We start from the raw sequence: 19469 nt of genomic DNA, 5'->3' as shown, positions 1-19469 counted from the left end.
TTATTTTATCAGATTTTAAAAATTCTACTGTTAGATTTGATATAAGTTCTCTGAAGCAGAGTTGAAAGAAAATTGCTGCATGAGAACCTCCTCATGCATGTCAGTGATGAAAAGAGATGCAAAAATAAGTAATTTACTTTTCTGGGCTGGCTTATCTCTCATTGCCCTTGCACTGTGGTGATCTAGAGAACAGTCTCACTGACATACTCCTTGCTCTGGAAATATTTGAAAGAGGCTTTTATTCCTTTTCCCTTGAACGATCTCAGTCCAGAAGGCATTATTGTTATCAAGTCCAGATAAGTGTATGGCGGTCAAATAATTTTTTCTTTTCTATTATTTTTTCATTAGATTTCAGCTTTGTGAAAGATGAAAGGAGAAAGGATGCTTTCTTATTTAAAATAACTTCTGCCATCCTTTTTAACCTTGCCAGCTTTCTTGCTATTTCTAAAGCCCATCTGAGTCATCTTTCATTCATAAATGCAGCTTGGCTCTGACCTTGGTTATTTTTCCTCTGGCTAACAAAGCTGTTTTATAAGTGCAACATAAAAATAGTTTAAAGTTGATCAAAATTCTGAATTTTTTTTTTTTACTTAACCAGATATGCAGAAATAATTCTCAGTAATTTAAACATTCTTTGGCTTTCTTTGGGTGTAATTAAAATATAATCAGTGACAGAAAAGAATAGTGGGTTTGCCTTTTTCTTCCATAAACTATTTAACTTTTTTTGTGTGTGTTTTTCAGTGTTTGCAGGGTAATATATCTGAACAAAACTGTTGTAGAGAGAGGAAATGTTAAAGATTTAATTTTAATGATGTGTTTTCTAGCTTCCAGCATATAAAGGCTGTTCTTTAACCTCTCTTCACAGTATTTGTACTTCTGTTTCCTTACTTAATATGCACAAGTAGACAGGAATTTCACTTGGTTCAGAAGCATATGCTAAAATTCTGGCAACTTCTGAGTGGGAAATAAATATAGTACTTAATGAATGCTGTGGGTTTCAGTGAAAGAGTACAAATTCTTTGTACATCTTGGGAATCTGATCAAAGTCTTCTGTTTCTCCTGGGAAAAGTTTACCACAAGGTGACTTTAGGCATAGGCAACTTCAGGTACTGCTTGGGAATGCAGAGCAAGGTGGGATTCAGCCCTGGGAGTCCTTCAGCCTGTGCCTCTGCAGTGCTCAGGGCTCAGAGCACTTGTGTTCCCTGCTTCTGGAAAGTACTGCTATTCACCAAAATGCTGCTGTAAAGCTGCTGTGACCACTATTCCTTCCTTAGTTCCTTGGATGCACATCTTCATCTGTGTTCCTGTTATTTCCTCTTAACATGTGATCCTCAATATACACGTTAGAGCACAAACTAAGAGATGCCCCAGCATTGCTGTGCACTGGGCCCTACCAGAGCTTTCTCAAAACAAAGGTAGATTCTGTGCTGGGTGTTTCTCTGAGCTGGATATGTGGATTGTGGAGGAGAGGAGATGCACATCTTTCAGCTCAGAAGATCCCACTGCTGTGCCCAGTGCAGGATGTTGCTTTTCAGCACATCTGCCATGCTGTAGTGAGGTCCTCAGCCCAGGCTCAGGTGCTCGGGGCTTTGCCAGATCCCACAGGGAAGGGAGGGATTAGTGGGGCCCCTTTGAAGGGAGCTGCCTCTGTTTGTGGGTACAGAGCCCATCCTCAGTTGCCCATGATTCTGGCACGTCTCAGGGTGCTGCTGAAAGAGCAGGATGTCTGCCTGGGGAAGATGTTCTATTTTCATCGCACCACTGAGTTGTGCTTACGATATTGAGAAGACATGAGCCAGTTCTGAAAGGCAAACATTATCCCTTATATGTACTGCTGTCACTGATCGTGTGTCACTCTCAGCATTATTAAAGGCTTGTAGGAGGACTTGTATCTAAGGAAGTAAATATTGTCATGCCCATTATAGCTTTCCTTATGCAGAGGAAATTCTATTAGGACACTAGGAAATCATTTCTGAGTTTGCATGAGGCACCTACAGTGAGATTAAAGGAAGCTGTTTGCTCTAGGCGTGTTGGGTTTGACATGTTGTATTTTCTTGTAGGCTACATTGCAGATTTAATTTTTCAGCTATGTGCATTTAAGGTCAAGTCAAGAACTGCCTTACTTCTTCAATAGAAAATGTTTCACCTCCTTTACAAGATTTACATTGATACTCATGTAGAAATTGAATATTTCTTATTCTTGCAGAGTAATTGCATTTTGTGTGTACATGTGTGGTAATTACATAAATAAATACAGAAATACTTCTTTTACATCACAGACAAAGCCTCACTTCTAGATTTAAGTTATTTGCAATTTGAGATTTTTGAGAACTTCCTATATATTGTTCTAGGACAATGATCTGCTTCCTGCTTCCTCTTTCTGACTGGGAATTTCTTTTGCTTTCCACAGATAAAGGAAACAGGCTTCTTCAGCTCTTTTTTCAGTCTGTTCACAAAATTATTTTTGAAAATGCCCTCTGAAACAACACAGTGCTTAAAATCAAAATGTGGGAAATACTGTGGGGTTAGAAGTGTTTCACAGGCAAGGATAAGGGTTCCATGATCTAGCAGAATTCTTTCCGACCTTCCATTGTCCTTCCTTCAGCTCAGCTGGGTACACTTGAGCTTTACTCGCTGAGGACTGCATAAGCTAAAGCTCCTTCATAGATGAAGTCCTCTATGTATATTTATGCAACAGCTTTTACATCAAAACAAAATGCATATTTTATTGTTATGTAGCAGTTTCCTTGGGTTCACTGCTAAGCTATTTGATTAAAACCGTATGGTTTTGGAATAGTTCTCTTAAAAAACATACTGTTTGAATTACAACTTTGTATTAACATATGATTAAATATTTGGCCTTCTGAAAACCTCAGTATTAATGTCTGATTTTTAGAATGTGAACTTGTCTGATGTGTGGAGTTTGGGGCTTGGTATTGGTAAATAAGGATTGTGCTTTTTTTTTTTTTTCTTTTAATGGGTTTTCACACATTTTTGTTGGAGCTTTAGTGCACTGATGTTTGAATATACCCAATAACTTAGGAGTGTTATTGTTTAACTCTTCATCAGCTGTTTGTAAATGTCAAAATAGATTTGTTCATTGTGGGACATTATTCATGAGCCTTGTTTGAAGCTTCTGTCTTTTTCTCTGTTCTTCCTTCTTTTGAGTCATAACTTCTAATTCAGATGCTCTCAGGCAATATGACAATTTAAAGAAAACTTGTAGATCTTTTGGGAAAAAATGTGGTACCTACTGGTAACCATTCTCTTTCCCTCCCCCCCATTTCATTGCACAGAACTAGTTGGAATAGCTTTGTGGTTTTGTGTTTGTGGCTTGCAGAAAGAAACCACACAGTAAGACTAGGAAACTCGTTAAAGTGAAATATTGATTTAATTGATACCAATATCCTCTAAGAGAGATGAGCATGTTAAAGTCTGTCCCAAAGGGCTGTAGAGGTAAATTTTCTATTTAAAGATGCTAAAACGGAAGTAACAAAAATTATGGAAACACATACCAGAAAGGGAAATAAATAGAAGCAGGGAAGACATTTCAGATACAACAGTCCCTAATTCATCTTTGAGTCAAGAATTTTCCTCCCTCTCACTGGCTTCAATTTCATCTTCTTGGTTCTGACCTCTCTGTATGTGCAGTTTGCTATTAAATACATTGAAATGAGTCTTTGGCTGTGCACCAGTACACATTCCATTATCTGGGATAACTCAGTTTTAAAAAGCAGGGGAAAACGGAATCTTTGTCTGTAAGAGACTTTTTTTCTTTTAAACTTACAGTCAGTTTCAGACTTGTTCTCTTTACTTTTATATCTGATACTATTGACTTTTTTATTCTCTAAGTGTCTTACATTACAAAAAAAAAAATGTGTTACAGTAGGCAGTTATAAATTCTGATGTTGTTTACAAAATGAGCACGTGCTCAGTATTTTTTCAATGATATATGCTTGATCTTATTACTTTATTAACTACAGAGCTTTCTTCATTGCTGTGTTACAAATTCAAGTTGCTGATTTAAAAGAAGCATATATATGCCTATTACTAAATAGTTCTTTTTAATTTTAATATATTTACTGAAAATCAAAATAATTTTAACTTGTGGCTTTTTCCAAAGTACTGTTTGTTGGTTTGTTACTAAGTTGCAATAAGCTTAAAATTATAATTGACTGGCTACAAAAAAGTCTGACTTTTAATTTTTTTTTTTTTGCAGATCATGTTCAAAATGAAGAAAACTATGCACAAGTACTAGATAAATTTGGAAGTAATTTTTTAAGTCGGGATAATCCAGATCTTGGCACAGCTTTTGTAAAATTTTCCACGCTTACTAAAGAATTATCAACGCTGTTGAAGAACCTGGTGAGGAGTTTCAAACTTTCTTAGCTTTTAAGTTGTTTCAAAATAAAACACAATAACTGCATGATCTTGATGAGTAATGATAACTTTCGAGATGCTTTCTTTTTTTTTTTTTTTCAAAACCCAACACAATAATTTCTGCAGAGATTCTCTCTAAGGGGTATTATTACACGCTGTCTGTGTTTGATTGTTAATTGGCAGTTAAGAAGAAAAACATAAATGTTGAGACATCACTTGAGTCATCATTCTGAAGTGATTGACAATGTTATATATCTCATGGACCCTAATTCTAAATCATTCCCTTGAATATTTGAAGTCTTTCCAGTTAAAAATACAATATTGTTAGTTATGGCTGTCTTGTTTTACCACAAAAAAGAGAAACATTCACTTTATGGAAGAAAAATAACAATTTGAGGAACAATGCTTAAATGGTGTTAACAGTCCACTCTCCCTGTGGTATGTAAAGCATCTATTACTTAAGTAGTAGGTTTGTCTCATTTAAAATTTGTTTTAGGCCTTTTATTTCTGAAAGGTGGATAATAAAACTATAGTCATAGCAAATATGTTCCAATGCTGAAAGTAATGAAGCCACATTTCTTGCAAAATCATGTTTCGTGGGCTTGATAGTTGTTTTATTCAGAAAGTAATAAATTCAAGTTTACATTTTTCCTACAGTTGGGTTATTTCCAAGCTTTTTTCTGGTGTGTGGAGTATAAGTGATATTACAGACTTTCTTTCCTAGAGTCCCTAATACAACCACAACTGCTGTAGGTCACATCAAAGGCCCATGTACCACAGTTCCCTGGCTTTGACAGATGCCCAGGAGTGAGTCTATAGGGAAGAGCGTAGGAGCAAAGATGGGGATAACTTCTGTGCCATGGTCATGTAAACAGCCTTGAACTCAGAGGCATTGGAGCTGGAGACAATCTTTTTCTTTTAGTCCTCATTAGTATTACCTCCATAAATTTGACTAAGGATTTCTTGAATGTGTATTAGGCTTGGCTCATAAAGTGGAGGATTCCTCCAGAGTGCTAAAATGAACTCCTCTCTGAAATGTCATTTCTGTTTCTTTTGAATCTGATCCTTTCATTTATTGTTCCCTGATTCTTGCATCCTATAAGAAATGTAAGAAATCCCTTCTTTTTCTCAGGAAGTTACAGATAACTGTCATTCTTTCTTTCCCTTCCTCTGTTACTTTTCTAGCTGAGTCTTAGTTATTCCATAGCTTGGATTACCCTTGCTCACTCTTTCTGAATCTTCTCTGAGTACTGTTACACATTTTCTGAAATGAGTGGACAAACATGAAGATGGTTCCATTTCTTATCCCCTTTTCTGAAGGCTGGTAACATAATGCTTGCTGAGCATTGGCACTGATGTTTTCAAGGGGTTCTCTGCTGTAACTTCAAGTTTTTTTTTTCCTTGAGACATTTTCCTGGATGAGTGGTAACGTGATTCTGTATCAGTTTCTTCTCCTTACGTATCACTTTACATTTTTCAGCATAGATTTCAGTCTTTAATTTCGTTCTCTCAGCAGTTTACAAGGCTCTTGTGCAACTCTTTGTATTTGACTTTTGCTTTACAACCCAGGTAGCTCAGTATCCACAGACATTCCCACCTGACTCTCTGCACTTCTCCAAGACTCCCTTCTAAACATCTCAGGCTGCACAGGCCCCATCAACCCTAAACCAGGATGTCACTTCTGGCCTCTCATGCTGGTACTTACTTTGCCTTCTGAGTCTTGCTGCTTCATGATCACCTCCTTACTCCCATGAGACTAAATACTCTTCCCCTCATTTACTTGCTTTGGAAGCTTTGCTCGGGCCTATTACCTTGATCATCCTTTATTTCAGTGTGGGCAGTTTTAAAGACCAGTAGATATGCAAAGGACCTGCTTTCCTCTGTAAAGACTTCTGTCATTCTGGGTTATTTTGACCTTCTTTAATCTTAACTTAGCATACAATTAAAAGTGAATATTTTGAAATGTGAATAAAAGTGCAGTTTAAGGAGACTTTGGGACTAGAACTCAAGTTTGTTGGAAGATTTCTGGACCCTGCATGGCATCCACATAAAATTTTAATTTCTTTCAGTTGGGAACCAAGAAGTGGTGGATTTTTCCCTTTTTTAAAGTAGTGCTGATCAAGTGGAAAAAGATCTTTTAATTTAAGAAACCATACTTATTCAAAAGAACATTATGCTATGTTAGCTAGATTATGAAGCATTATCTATTTAAATTCTTGTTGACAGATTTTTAAACAGGCTATTCACTAATTTAGCTCATTCAGCAGTCTCACATAGACTACAGACTTATCTGACAACTGTCTCAGCATTTTAAAAACACTTATTTTTTCACCTTGATTCACCCTGAGATAGAAACTTCTACTTTGTTGTTCTTAAGCATCATTCTGTTTAATATGATTACTCTGAAAGAAAATAAGATGTTTTCAATATCAGAATAGAAGTTGAAGTGCATTGAAAAAGCAGTTGAGAGGAGGACTCTGTAATGTCATTTATAAAGCCCCACAGTAGGTGCCGGGGCTTAGGTTAATAAAATTATTGGGAAAATGGCATAAGGTATTAAGATGAATGGCAGGCTAATAGGCTTTTTTTTTTCTTTTTTACCTAAAGCAAATTGTTGCTGCCTTATTTAATAAAGGTACAATAAATAATGAATGGTCTTTAAAGACAGATGAATAAGGAATAGAGCTACAGAGTAGGCAACAAAAAAAATGCTTCAAAAATTGGATCTTTTTAGTTAAATCTTTTGAACTTCAATTAAAATTTTCCTATGAATTGTGTTTTTATGGATATTTCATGAGAAGGAGAGTATGGAATAACTTATTTTCTTCTCTCTGAAAGAAGTAGAGAGTTATCATTTTTAGAGTGATATTTGCTTACTAAGATCAGTAACTATGAAGTAAAAACATCAACTTGTATTATGTATGCAACTTTTAGAGAGCATCCTTTTGAAATGATTGCTCAGGACACAAGGACAAGAATAGCAATGTGTCCATTAATCCTTTTAAATAAGTTGCTGTGCAAGTTTCACTATAAACTGTTGGCATTATCACTAAATATAAGGTCTGAAACTTAAAATCTGTCAATATAATAGTTAAGTTATAAAATAGTTGTTGTAGAGACTATTTTATAAGAATGACACAAAATGACCACTTCTTTAGCATTTTCTAAAGGTAATACATTGGAATTGGCCATTGCTAACACTGGTCTAGGTTTTCAGCAAACTCTGATTGTCTTATCACAATCAGTTTCTTTTTTTTTTTTTTACTTCTACCTCTGTTCCTGTTCCAGGTTTCATTCTTTCTGCAGTAATACATTACAATAGTGCATTAAGCCATATGAAGACCTGAGTGTATCAGTATCTTTACACTGATCTAGATGAGATTTTAGAATAACAGTTGTAGCACTTACAGATTACCTCTTTGAAAATTTTCATGGTTTTTGCCTTTTTCCAAGTGTTTAAAGCCTGTTTTTCCCCACCTCCCTTTCTTGTAAATGTCCTCAGCTCACCTTTGCAGGCAAAATATCTATTGTTCACAATCCTCACAAGATTATCAAACATGTTTCCATCTGTTAAAAGCTTTCTTGCTTTTATTTTGCTCTATATGCGAGATTGTTTTGCTCTATTGAATGTGTTTCCAGTTCACTTGGGCTACTGTTTTATTAAGTCTTCAACAATGTAGTAAATGATTCCAAACCCTTACCATATTGGCACAATATACTGATATTTAGCTTGTTTTTCCTCCCTCCAGCTGACATTCTAGCTGGCTACTGTTCAGTAATTTCAAGCCAAGTATTAATGGCTTGAATTGGTTATCCTTAACAGATTCTCTTGGAAAAATGAGAAAAACTACAGTGTCTTTTGAACATATGACGAGTTCAAGTGGAATATTAGACCTGGAGAACCCATTTAAGTGCTTGTTTCGATATTCTCATCAGTGTGGATCATCGTTCCACAAAAGTCCCTTAAAAATTAGTTTTATGGACTAAAGCATTCTCAGAAGATCATATAGGAGAGGGGAGCTGGGCCATATGTATGGTAGAATAAAAAGAGTAGTGTAACAATTCCCTACTCCATTGGTTGACATGCAGAAGGCATGAAGTCTTTTCAGCTTTCCTGCTGTTCTCACTATCCTTCCCTATCAAGGGACTGAAGGATTCGTGGAATATTTTGGGGGAGAAATGAAGGGAAGTAGAAAAGGCAACAGACTCTTCACTAGACTGGGATAATATTGATACACATCTTTCCTGTTGACGTGACTCTTGACATCCACACCGTACGTGTTCAGATAGGATCACAGTGGTCGACTTTTCGACCCTCACACTGGCAAAGACAAAGAGAACATTTCACAATCAAATCATCCACAATCAAACAGGCATGAACTCAACAGGGTGAAATTTAAACTCACAAGAATTTGAGGAGCTGTCAGATTTCCACAAATTGGAAATTTCCAAAAATGGGCAAAAAAAGGAGCAGTGTTCCCAAATAGTTGGGATTAACCAAGGAGCTGGTGACTCTGTTGGCTCCTTTTGTTCGTGGTTGAATTAACACATTCCTTGAGTATTTCCTGCCTGTGGCACAGGAGGTCCTTGGCTCCTCACTCAGGAGGCTGTGAGACATTTGTATTCAAATGTTTCCTACCAGAGACTGTGTATTATCTTAAGGTGTTTTCAGAACTTTGCTTATGTGCTATTTTTAAAATTCTGAGTTTATATCACCTTAGTAAACATAGATTATGATGCTTCTATGTCTGATGCAAGTAAATGTTTATTAATTCTTTACAGACTTAAATTTACTATTAATTTAGAAATGTGATTGCAACTTCATTAATGAAGTTCAAAGACTTGTTGGCAGTAGTTTGATAAGATCATAATAAATTGTTTTGAATTATAACAGTATATTATTTTTCTTTTTAGCTCCAAGGTTTAAGTCACAATGTTATTTTCACTTTGGATTCTCTCTTAAAAGGAGACTTGAAAGGTGTTAAAGGGGTAAGTATTGAAAACTTAAGTTTTTATTTCAGGTCCATCTGTTTTGTGACTGTTTTCCTTTCATTCATGAGATTATTTCTTATATTGGCATTCATTAATATTTTATATGTAGTACAAAGAACAAAATTGGCATGACTGCAATGCCTGAGAATTTCACTGTAAATTCCTGTGCTGACATGCACAGGAAGACAATACTTTGCAAGATTCAAACCCAGTATTTTTTCCAACTGCTGTATGAAAAGTTTTAAAGAAAAGAGTATTTTTGTTGCTATTTATAACTTGATAACTATGAAGATTTAAAAATCTTCTAAGGAAATTTTCTATTTCCTAAGGACCTCAAAAAGCCTTTTGACAAAGCCTGGAAGGATTATGAAACCAAATTGTAAGTATTTTTCTTCCATTTTTTAATTTTTTTTTCCTTTTTCTGCTGTACTTTGTACTGTATCTGTGGATATAAATGTGGCTGAGCAAGGCACTTCTTTTGTGGATCTCTCTTCTGCACTAATAGAACGAAAATATTTTTATGTGCCCTGTGAAGTAGTTAAATGACTGCCCAATGTTTCTTCACTGTAAAGAAGATACTTAATGCACTTAATGCTTAGATACTGAACATTGTAAAGTGAACTGTGGAGGTTTCAGATGGCATTTGTACATTCTTGCAGTTACATACGTAAAATCTGTCAATAGTACAAATTATGAGATTTATATGTTTTCTGTGTTTCAGAACTGAATATTTTTGAGTGAGAAAAATTTGAGTGCAATTGATGTGACTTCAAAAATATCTGTGATTTTAAAAATATTTTCTTTCTCTGATTCCAATTTTCCATGGGCAAAGACTAATTCATAAATATAGAAGGTTGGAAACAAGTAGTATAATACTTGCAGAACTGTTGGTGGAGTGGTTCAGAATGCTCTCAAGGCTGTGATGGGCAGCTGCTTTATCAGAATTCAAAAGCCCTCAGGAGTTAGTTAATATTTTGTATCCTTTATTTATTCCCCTTTTTAATCCTATCATTAGTGTTTCATTTATGTCCAACCAGAAGGGGAGAAAAGTAATGAAAGAAGAACTCAGACCACTAAGAACTGCTGAAATATTTATTGGCTTAATTTTCTTACCTACTTATAGTAACTTTTGCTTTCAGAACTCATAACAATGGAAATCCTTGTGAACAACTGAAGTAGAAATCACTTTATTATTAATCTAAGGCAAAAAGGTGATTCCTATCCCAAAACTAAATTGTTGTATTCAGTTAAGCATTCAGATTTACATGTAAATTGATTTTTTTAATTCCTTTTTAGTTTTTTGGTTCTCACAGATATTACATATTTTGCAGATACTGAAAGGTTTTCTCTAGACAACAAAATAAAAATATTTCTACTTCTCCAATTTCTATATATGAAATTAGAGGTATCTTTGAAAGCCTATTTATGCCAAATGCCAATAAACAGAAGTTAGAAGATGAAGTATCTCATACAGGCCTAATACATGGAATCATCTATGGATTCTATTCTGAATTTGGAAAATTTAGGGAAAGATGTTTGTTGTCTTGTTGCTATTTTTTTTTCTTTTATGAGCAAATTTCACTTGGGTTTATTAAGACCCAGAAGGAAATGTTCCTTATATTTCTCCAATAACTCTGTTTCCTAGAATTCATTCAACACCAAATATTGAGTCCAGTTTAGAGGTGCAGTGCTGAAAAGTGTTTTATTCTATATAAAAACATGATGCTTTTTTTAGTTACAGGAAAGCAGAGATATGTAAGGACAGCCACAGTCACGTTCTAGTGAAGGTCTCAGGATGGCTTTAGTCCCATATTTACATTTCACTATTTCAGAACTTCAGTGTTGGCTTTCTCTGAAAACAGTCACTGGGAGTTGTGTCATTTTGAGAAGGTGCTAAACTTCATGTGCTGCCGTATTGTTTTTCTTAATTCCTGCCTTACAAACATGAAACTTATTGAGTTATTCTGCCATTTTCCTGCCAAGTCAGTAGTTTCTTAGATGTTTTACCCTGCAGTATATAGAGGTGGAAGCTGTGGAGTCCATCATACAGAATGAATTATATAATATTTTTTTTTTTTCAAGTAATACACAAACTAGAGAAAAGAGTTGCAGGATGAAATGAAGAAAGGACAGTTTCATGATTCAATTACTTTCTGAAGACTTAAAACACATCGGATTTGGTATCCTAGAGGAATGGCTTCTTTAATGCTTCTTAATTATTATTTTTCCCTAAATAATACCAGATCACATTGTAGTAGAAAAAAATACTCTAAAATGTTTTCTAATTAAAATTTCAGTACAAAGATTGAAAAGGAAAAAAGAGAACATGCAAAGCAGCATGGGATGATAAGAACTGAAATAACGGGAGCTGAGATAGCAGAGGAAATGGAGAAGGAAAGGCGGCTGTTTCAGCTACAGATGTGTGAAGTAAGAAACAAGTTTCTATTTTTAATTACAACACCATAGCTATGAATTAAGTCCCTTATGGGCCTTACTTGAAGGTGGTGAAATGTGCTTTGTCTTTAATGGGGGTGGAGGGAAGAAATTATTTTAATGTCACATATTACAGCAAAATAAAGATAATTATTTTAGCAACTCTGGTTGCAACTTTGCTTCCTTTTTTTTTTTATTCTTTGTTTTTAGATTATTATGGGAAGGTTGCTGGGTTGAAAATACACTATGAAAATATTTCTTATTTTATCAGGATTATGGCTGAGCAGTTCAGGAAGTATTTGATATCTTTCTTCCAACACACTTTCTGAAGACTTCTAAAATTTCTAATGAAGTGACAAATGACAGTGATGCATTAGTTCCATAAAACTGTTTTTTTTTTTTTTTTTTTAATATTCATACTTCTTTTTATTACATGTTAGTGGTGATTAAATTACACAGTATTTATATTTTTAGAATATTCCAGTAATTATTACAGTAACATTGGAAAAGGGAAAGCTTCAGACAATTGTAAAAGATGAAACTTTTTCCTGAATTTGTTTTATGTTTTGGGGTGTTTGAATTTTTAAGGAATAGCCAAATAAACTGTTATCTTTTGCTTATTTTGCTTAGTGGTAGACTGGTGGCTTAAGAGTCAGCACTCAGGTTAAACACAGAAACAGTTAATTCACTGAGCAAATTATGTTTTATTGTTTGAAAAATGGTGAAGGTTTTGAGACATGATTGTCAACATGCTTTTCTTTGTCTATACAGTATCTTATCAAGGTTAATGAAATAAAGACAAAAAAGGGTGTGGACCTTCTGCAGAACCTTATTAAGTATTATCATGCACAATGCAAGTAAGTACACTTCAAGCCTTAGTTAGAATTTTCTTTTTTTACACAGGTGTCTTTTCCCTTTGAATTTGTCAGGATTTTTTTTTCCATAGTTGAAACATGCCAGGTGTCTGCCTCTGCATCTTCTGAGGCTGCAAACTTTTGGTAGAGAGTGTGAGAGTGAGCGAGCAGAGCAGGGGAGTGGTGGAGGAAGAGGCCAAAGGAAAACCTTGCATGCTGCTTACAAAATTAATTTCAGTTCCCGAGGCCTTGATCTAGGATGTAATTTTAGAAACATTTAATTTTATTTAATATTTTTTTTAGTCTTTTATGTAAATTTAAAAACCATTGGGAAAGCCAGTGATTTCTTCCAATTTCTCTGGGGTGAAACTAGCAAGATATGACCTTGTCATCAGTAGAACTGCAAAGGCAATCACACAGGAACTTTTATTTAAGTTAAATACAGGAAAGAGATTTTAGAAATTACTAAGTGAGAAACACAATGGCTGATAAAAATAGGTGATAAAAACAAGCTAACCTGTATTCTCTCTAGTTTTGTATTTGGAAAAGTCACAATGCTTTGTGCTCCACTGCTGAAAGATATTGTACTTTAAAACCTTAAGGAAAGGCTTTTCTGTTGGGGTTTTTGGTTGCCTTATTAGTTTGTTTAGTTTTGAACATGGAAGGAGTTGTATATATTTTGTTTGTTTTGCTGTCTTTCTCCACAAGACAATCTACTTTGTATTATGAATTAGATGTATTCCTGATAAATCACAGGTATTTTTCATTCTAGTTTCTTCCAAGATGGCTTGAAAACAGCTGATAAACTTAAACAATATATTGAAAAGTTGGCTGCTGACTTATATAATGTAAGTTTACTTACAAGTAGCTTTATGTCTGAAAATTAAAGTATTTTGTATGTCTATGTACATTTTATATATTATTACAAGAGTCTATATTTTGTTTGCATCTTATAAATGAAAAGTGTTATTTGAAAGTGAACACAGCTAGACAAAGCAAAAACATCTTGACTGTGTTAAATTTGTATTTGGGTTTTACAGCTATTAGAAAAAGTAGCTTTAATGCACTACTAATTCAATGATGCATTAACATAAAACTTCTTTACAATGTGAATATTTGAATCAGCTTATTTTATTAGCATCAATTTTAGCTACTATTTTCACTTCTTAAAATCAAATTGCTTAATGATAGTACCAAGGTTTTAAAATTAATTAACTTGTGATGTTTCTTAAGGACAAGCAACAGTATGGAATCAAAACCCACTTGTCACCCAAGTGCTTCTGCATTCTATACTCAGAATTACAATGATCCCATTTGCAATTGCCATTTGTTGCTAAATTAAACTGTATTTTCATTCCTTAAGTCATCCGTCAAGTTTATTGGAGTTATTTAATTAATATTTCAGTAGCTAATTTAGCTGCATTAGATATAGTGAGCCATTAAAGTGTAACAGAACAAACTGTACATTCATTTTAATTTGATTTTCAAGTGGTACGTGCATAGAAGATGAATACATAAGAATGGAGTAGTCCATGAAAGTAAACTCAATTGTTAGAGAAACACAGACTAGTTGAGCTGGTTGTTCAGGACGTCAGAAATGGTATATTGAAATAGAAAGTTAAAGTTGCATCCAGCAAGCATTTAATAGCAGTCTCTTTCTGTAGATAAAGCAGACACAAGATGAAGAAAAGAAACAACTCACTGCTCTTCGTGATTTGATAAAATCTTCTCTGCAGCTTGATCAGAAGGAGGTAAATAATTTATAAATGTTATTGTCTGAGATAATTTAAATTTGTGAATTTTGCATTCAGAAATTTGTTTAATTAATGTTCAATATATGTAGTTATTGGTTCAAAAGTGTTGGACTTCAAACATTATGACAAAACTAATATTTAGAATGTTCATGTATCAACAAACAATATTTTTACATTAATTTTCTGTTTCCATATTATGTATGAAAAGAAATTATTTCTTTTTTTTATGTAGTTTTTTAATGTACTGTAAAAAAGTTGTAATGGATCAGATAAATGGTTCATCTAGCCAAGTATCCTGTGTTTCATAATGGTAAATAATGATTGTTCCAGAAAAAAAATTAATTAATGGGGTGCACACTTCTTTCTTCTGCCATCTTCCAGCCTGTGTTCAGGATTTTCCTGACCTGGGTGATCCTGAACATGACAGAACGAGAACTAGGGACTTGCCTTTAGCTATGGTTTATGTATTACTGTTCATCTGATAACTCACATTTTGTGCTGGTTTTCTCCTTCACAAAACCCCTTTTGCTAGTACCACCTGGTAAGGAGGAAAAGTTATTTGTTAGTCAGAGAGCAGTGGCTGAAACAGGGCAGTTCAAAAGTAAAATACATCATTAATTGCGCTGGTATCAATAGTGAAGGGAGGGGCGTGCAATGTCCTTTGCAGATGTTCTGGAATACTTCTTGAACTAGGAGATAGAATAATAGCATACATCACAGCTTTTACCTGAGATATATTGTGACCGCCAAATTATAGTGCCTGAGAGTCAGAAATGTTGAATATCCCGTGGTGAAACTGTACTGGGGGGATTGGTGTGGTTTTCTTTTCGCTTACCCTCTGTTCAGTTCTGTAGCCTCTGTTACCCTCTGTAAGTTCGCTTACCCTCTGTTCAGTTTTCTTGTAGGCAAATAAGACATTCCTATTTGCCAGGTGTCTGTTATTAAATATGAATTATAACTAAACACTAGACAGGTGCCATTTTGCTGAATACATAAGATCATCCACATATATGATTGGACAGTATTGCTATTATCAAATATACATAAGAGCATAATTTACAACCATATTATTGAGTCAGCCAAGTTTCTGACACAAATCAATAAGGGATGTTGGGAGTAAAATGAAGGGCAATAAACACTGATACTTCCCCAGAATACCCTCCCATTAGTAGTTTGACTGTTGGAAGTCTCTCCATCATCCTGTGGTTTTCCTCTCTTTGAATTTGTGCAGTTGCTTTTTGAAGAAGCATAAATCATCAACTCATTTTACAGCTGTGTTTTTCCCACTGTGGCTGCATGTTGTGGGAAAAATCTTTCTCCTTTAATTTGTTTTGAACTTTTAGATCTGCACACCCTACTCAGGATATGAATGCACGTGAACTTATGAGATAATCAATAGATCAAATTTGATATTTTTCTTTTTCTTTCATACATATTCTAACATGGACTTGCTTTTTGACCAGAGCTTAGTGGAGAGGAACTGTGTGAGTTTAATCATCTGTAAAGCTATAAGCATGTCATCCTGTTTTTGAATCTTCATACTCAGCTCACAGTATCTTATTCTCTCCCTCTGCATCACTTGGCATTTTTTTATGCTGGTCTTCACCTGTCATTTGTTATCAAGTTACTCACTATCATGAGGTTCTTGAGAAATTCTTCAGTTGGTCTTTCTTGCATATTCTGAATAATTTAATACCACCTAACAAACTTTTGACGGTTTGCTGTTCACCCTTTTCCAGGTTTTTTGTGTCAGACACCAGATGTGCTGTCACAGCTTTCTGTGAAACTCACTTGACTGTTTCCTGCTTTAAACTTCTTATCTCACCTGAGGACTTTTGTCCTGTGGCAATGTAATTCTTTCCCTTTCATAAGGAACAGTGGGTGCCCATTTAAGGTCCAGATACACTGCATCAGTCATCATTTACTTACTGATTCCTTCAAAGAACTCTGGGCAATTTTAGAGACATAACCTCACTGCACAAAAGTTACACTGATTTACCAGTATATAAAATAATAAATGTACTCTTAAAAGTAGTTTTTATTAATCACCCTTGTGTGAGGTGAAGATCTTTACTTTCCTGGAATTCTTCTGGAACTTCTTAAAAAATATGACTTGAGTAACTGAGGACTTCCATGTAATTTTGGTAGGTAGCACATTGTGATTATGGCTGCTATGTGTAGATACATGGCTTGGACTTAGTAAATTATTTCAGGTGGAATTGCAGTTAATAAGGAACAATGGATGAGTAATTCCTTACAGTAGTGAATTATTTTTCTTTTGGATACTTGCCTATGTGTCCTTATATTATGTAGGTGTACATTTTACAGCAGTTAAACCTTGGCTAGGAGACTGTTCCTCTCCCTGCATCTCTCATCTCAGTTCTGAAGGACAATGTAGTTCTTATGATACACTATACATGGTTTTAGAATTTCTTTAGTGTTACAAATGCTGAACAGGAGCACTACAGAGCATCTCTGAACAGATCCCAATTTACTGTAAGATCTGCCAGCTCTTTCTAGTGCTCAGTTTTCCCTTATCTCCTACTTTACAGTCTTTCCTAATGCTCTGTTCGCTATTTTTTTTTCTCTCCATCTCCAATGTGCACATGGACCTACTAGATCTCTTCCACAACTCTTACAGAGCTTCCCATACAAGCATTATATTTGTAATCTCCCTACTGTCTAAATCATCCTGAACCTAGTTCCTGCTCCTTCATCCTTATCTCCAAAAGTTGAACACAAAACATTAGATTTCAAGACCTACTTGGAAATAATTTTAATAATTTTTTTTTTTTTTTTTTTAATTATTCAATTCCCAACACACAGAGGAACAGGACTTGCTCTCTTCTCATGTACCTTTTTTCTCACAAGCTGATTATCTGGAAAGCAAAGAAAAATATCTCCTTCTCTCCTGGATGCTGTGTATGTTGTTAAGTTCAAGCTATTTGATATTCAGCCAGTTCTTGGAAATAAAGTAGGACAAATAGGTGGTTGTTCTTCAGTATTGTGTGTTGTACATCCACGGCTGCAATGGTACAAGTCAAGTTTCAAAAGTTCCTCATAAGAATATTATGAGGTAGAACAAATGAAATATAATATTTGGCTTTTTTGTTACCTGTTTCCTGGATGTGTAGTAAAAATTATTTTGTTTCAGTGGAAAGTAACCTCATCTAAAATATAAAAAATTAAGTCAAATTCTGAAACTGAAAAAGCGTTATAATAAAGTAGCTTCACAGGCAAACCAAAATAACCTGTGCAACTTTTCTGACTGGAATTACACTGCAGACAAATTCTAGGACTCCTGAAAAACTGTGTGTGTATATATGTATGAAATCTGTATATAAAGTTATAAATATTAAAATAAAATGTTTCACTTAAAGAGAATTGAAATTTTGTCTTAGAAGGAAAAGGATGTGATTCTCAAATATCCAGGGAAATCATAGGAGAGAGAAATGCTGTAATGAAAGAATATGTTATTTTGGATAAAATAACTATTTGATCATATTGGTGTTCAAGTGTCCCTTTCAAAATCAACGTGACAACATTCACTCGTGGTTCTGCTCCATGACTTGAGTCAGAGTGTAATGATGCTGGCAGATATGGGGGAGCTTGATAAAGCATTGTGTTATTTAGGTAGTCAGTGTTTAATCCTGAAGCAGCATGTCAGCAGTTAAGAGACAACAAAGATTGAAGACACGTGGCCTGAGTTTCCCCAGGCAGGTCTCCATCATTGTGTATATCCTAATCTTCAAGTACAGAAAGTTGGACTTTGTTACTGTGACAGATGGCCTTTGTGATTAAGAATACATTTTCCCTGTTGCATTAGTGCATTATAATATCACCACTGGAAAATTTATGGATTAATGGAATTACTGAAGAACATTAAATAAATAGGATTTTCTCCACCAGATTTGTAAAAATTTAGAAGTACTCTTATCAAACATTGCTTTGGCTGGGAAACAGTTTAAAATAATAAAATTGAGGCCCTGGCTATGTAGTTTTAAGTTTCTCTGACCCTTGGTGCAAGAGAAGGAAGTTGAAACTAGTGATTCCTGTCCAAATTGTAAATTTGTCCACCTTTAACCTTTTTGGAGTTGCCACTAGAGAAGTGAGATGTCCCAGCACTTTTGAGGTCACATAATGTAACTCCTGTTTCAGTGTTGCATGGATCCAGGGTATTTATTTAGCATTATGGATATCTGTAATGCCCTTACACATTTTACTGGCATACCTGTCCTTTGATCAGTGAAAACAAATATTACTGTAATCCCTGGAATTGCCCAGTAAAGCATATCTTGACCATCTTTGAATCCTGGGCTGTGCAGAAGTGCCAGTTTTCCATTGGCTCTATTATTTGCAGTGTCTCTTGTGACCACTGTTGTGCTGCCCTGGTATCAAGTCAGGGCAGATTCTGTTACTTTGTGCAAGAATTACCTGATTTTTGAAAATGACTATGGTTTAAAAACTATTTTAATGGATATTAATATAATTTTAATTGTGTAAAATATTTCGTCTTGTGTGTTTCAAAATGCTTATATCCTAAGAAATTTAACTTTTTAAAAGAAACTAGGCCTTTAATACAGGCTTCTGTTGCCTATTTTTGTATAATAATTTTTGCTACCAATGTAACTTAACAGCTTTAAGTTAAATATAGCTAATCTTTAGAATCATGCTTTGTGTCTGGTTTGTCAACTGTTTCTTTAGATTTTGATTTATTTCCCCAAATCTCCATCTGATATACTCTTTGCAACAAGAACCACATCTCATTAAGTTCTTTCCTATGCTAATACCAAAAGGACTCTAATTCCAATGGGGATTTAATATTTGCTTATAACCAATGAGCTGCTTATTTTGATGGTGTGAACACCACTGGCAGCACATGGCACAGAGCAGCCTTTGTGCTGCTTCCAACCACAGCTGCCAGTTTTACCAAAGCACTTCTTTCTGAACTTCTGTGGCAGACTTGTTACAAAATTAAAAATAATTGTAGGGATCCTGAATAAAACAAGAGGGGGTAATCTTCAATATATATTATTATATGTAACAGTGAGAAACT

General features: G+C 34.7%; 1 protein-coding gene across 5 annotated transcripts in view; it reads left to right on the top strand.

The window, feature by feature from the left end:
* The window catches only part of ASAP1 (ArfGAP with SH3 domain, ankyrin repeat and PH domain 1), a 149107-nt gene that overhangs the window by 78467 nt on the left and 51171 nt on the right, over window positions 1-19469 (top strand). For all 5 annotated transcript variants that reach the window (XM_027880278.1, XM_027880273.1, XM_027880275.1 and 2 more), the window contains 7 exons: window positions 4220-4365; window positions 9295-9369; window positions 9702-9751; window positions 11670-11799; window positions 12577-12662; window positions 13432-13507; window positions 14324-14410. In XM_027880278.1, coding sequence (XP_027736079.1) covers window positions 4220-4365; window positions 9295-9369; window positions 9702-9751; window positions 11670-11799; window positions 12577-12662; window positions 13432-13507; window positions 14324-14410 — 650 coding nt within the window. The remainder of the gene's footprint in view (window positions 1-4219; window positions 4366-9294; window positions 9370-9701; window positions 9752-11669; window positions 11800-12576; window positions 12663-13431; window positions 13508-14323; window positions 14411-19469) is intronic.

Source organism: Empidonax traillii, unplaced genomic scaffold, assembly GCF_003031625.1.
Source record: "Empidonax traillii isolate 1590-97213 ecotype Southwest subspecies unplaced genomic scaffold, ASM303162v1 scaffold66:size1465758, whole genome shotgun sequence".
Classification (NCBI taxonomy): Eukaryota; Metazoa; Chordata; class Aves; order Passeriformes; family Tyrannidae; genus Empidonax; species Empidonax traillii.
This window is presented reverse-complemented; position numbering and strand designations above follow the sequence as displayed.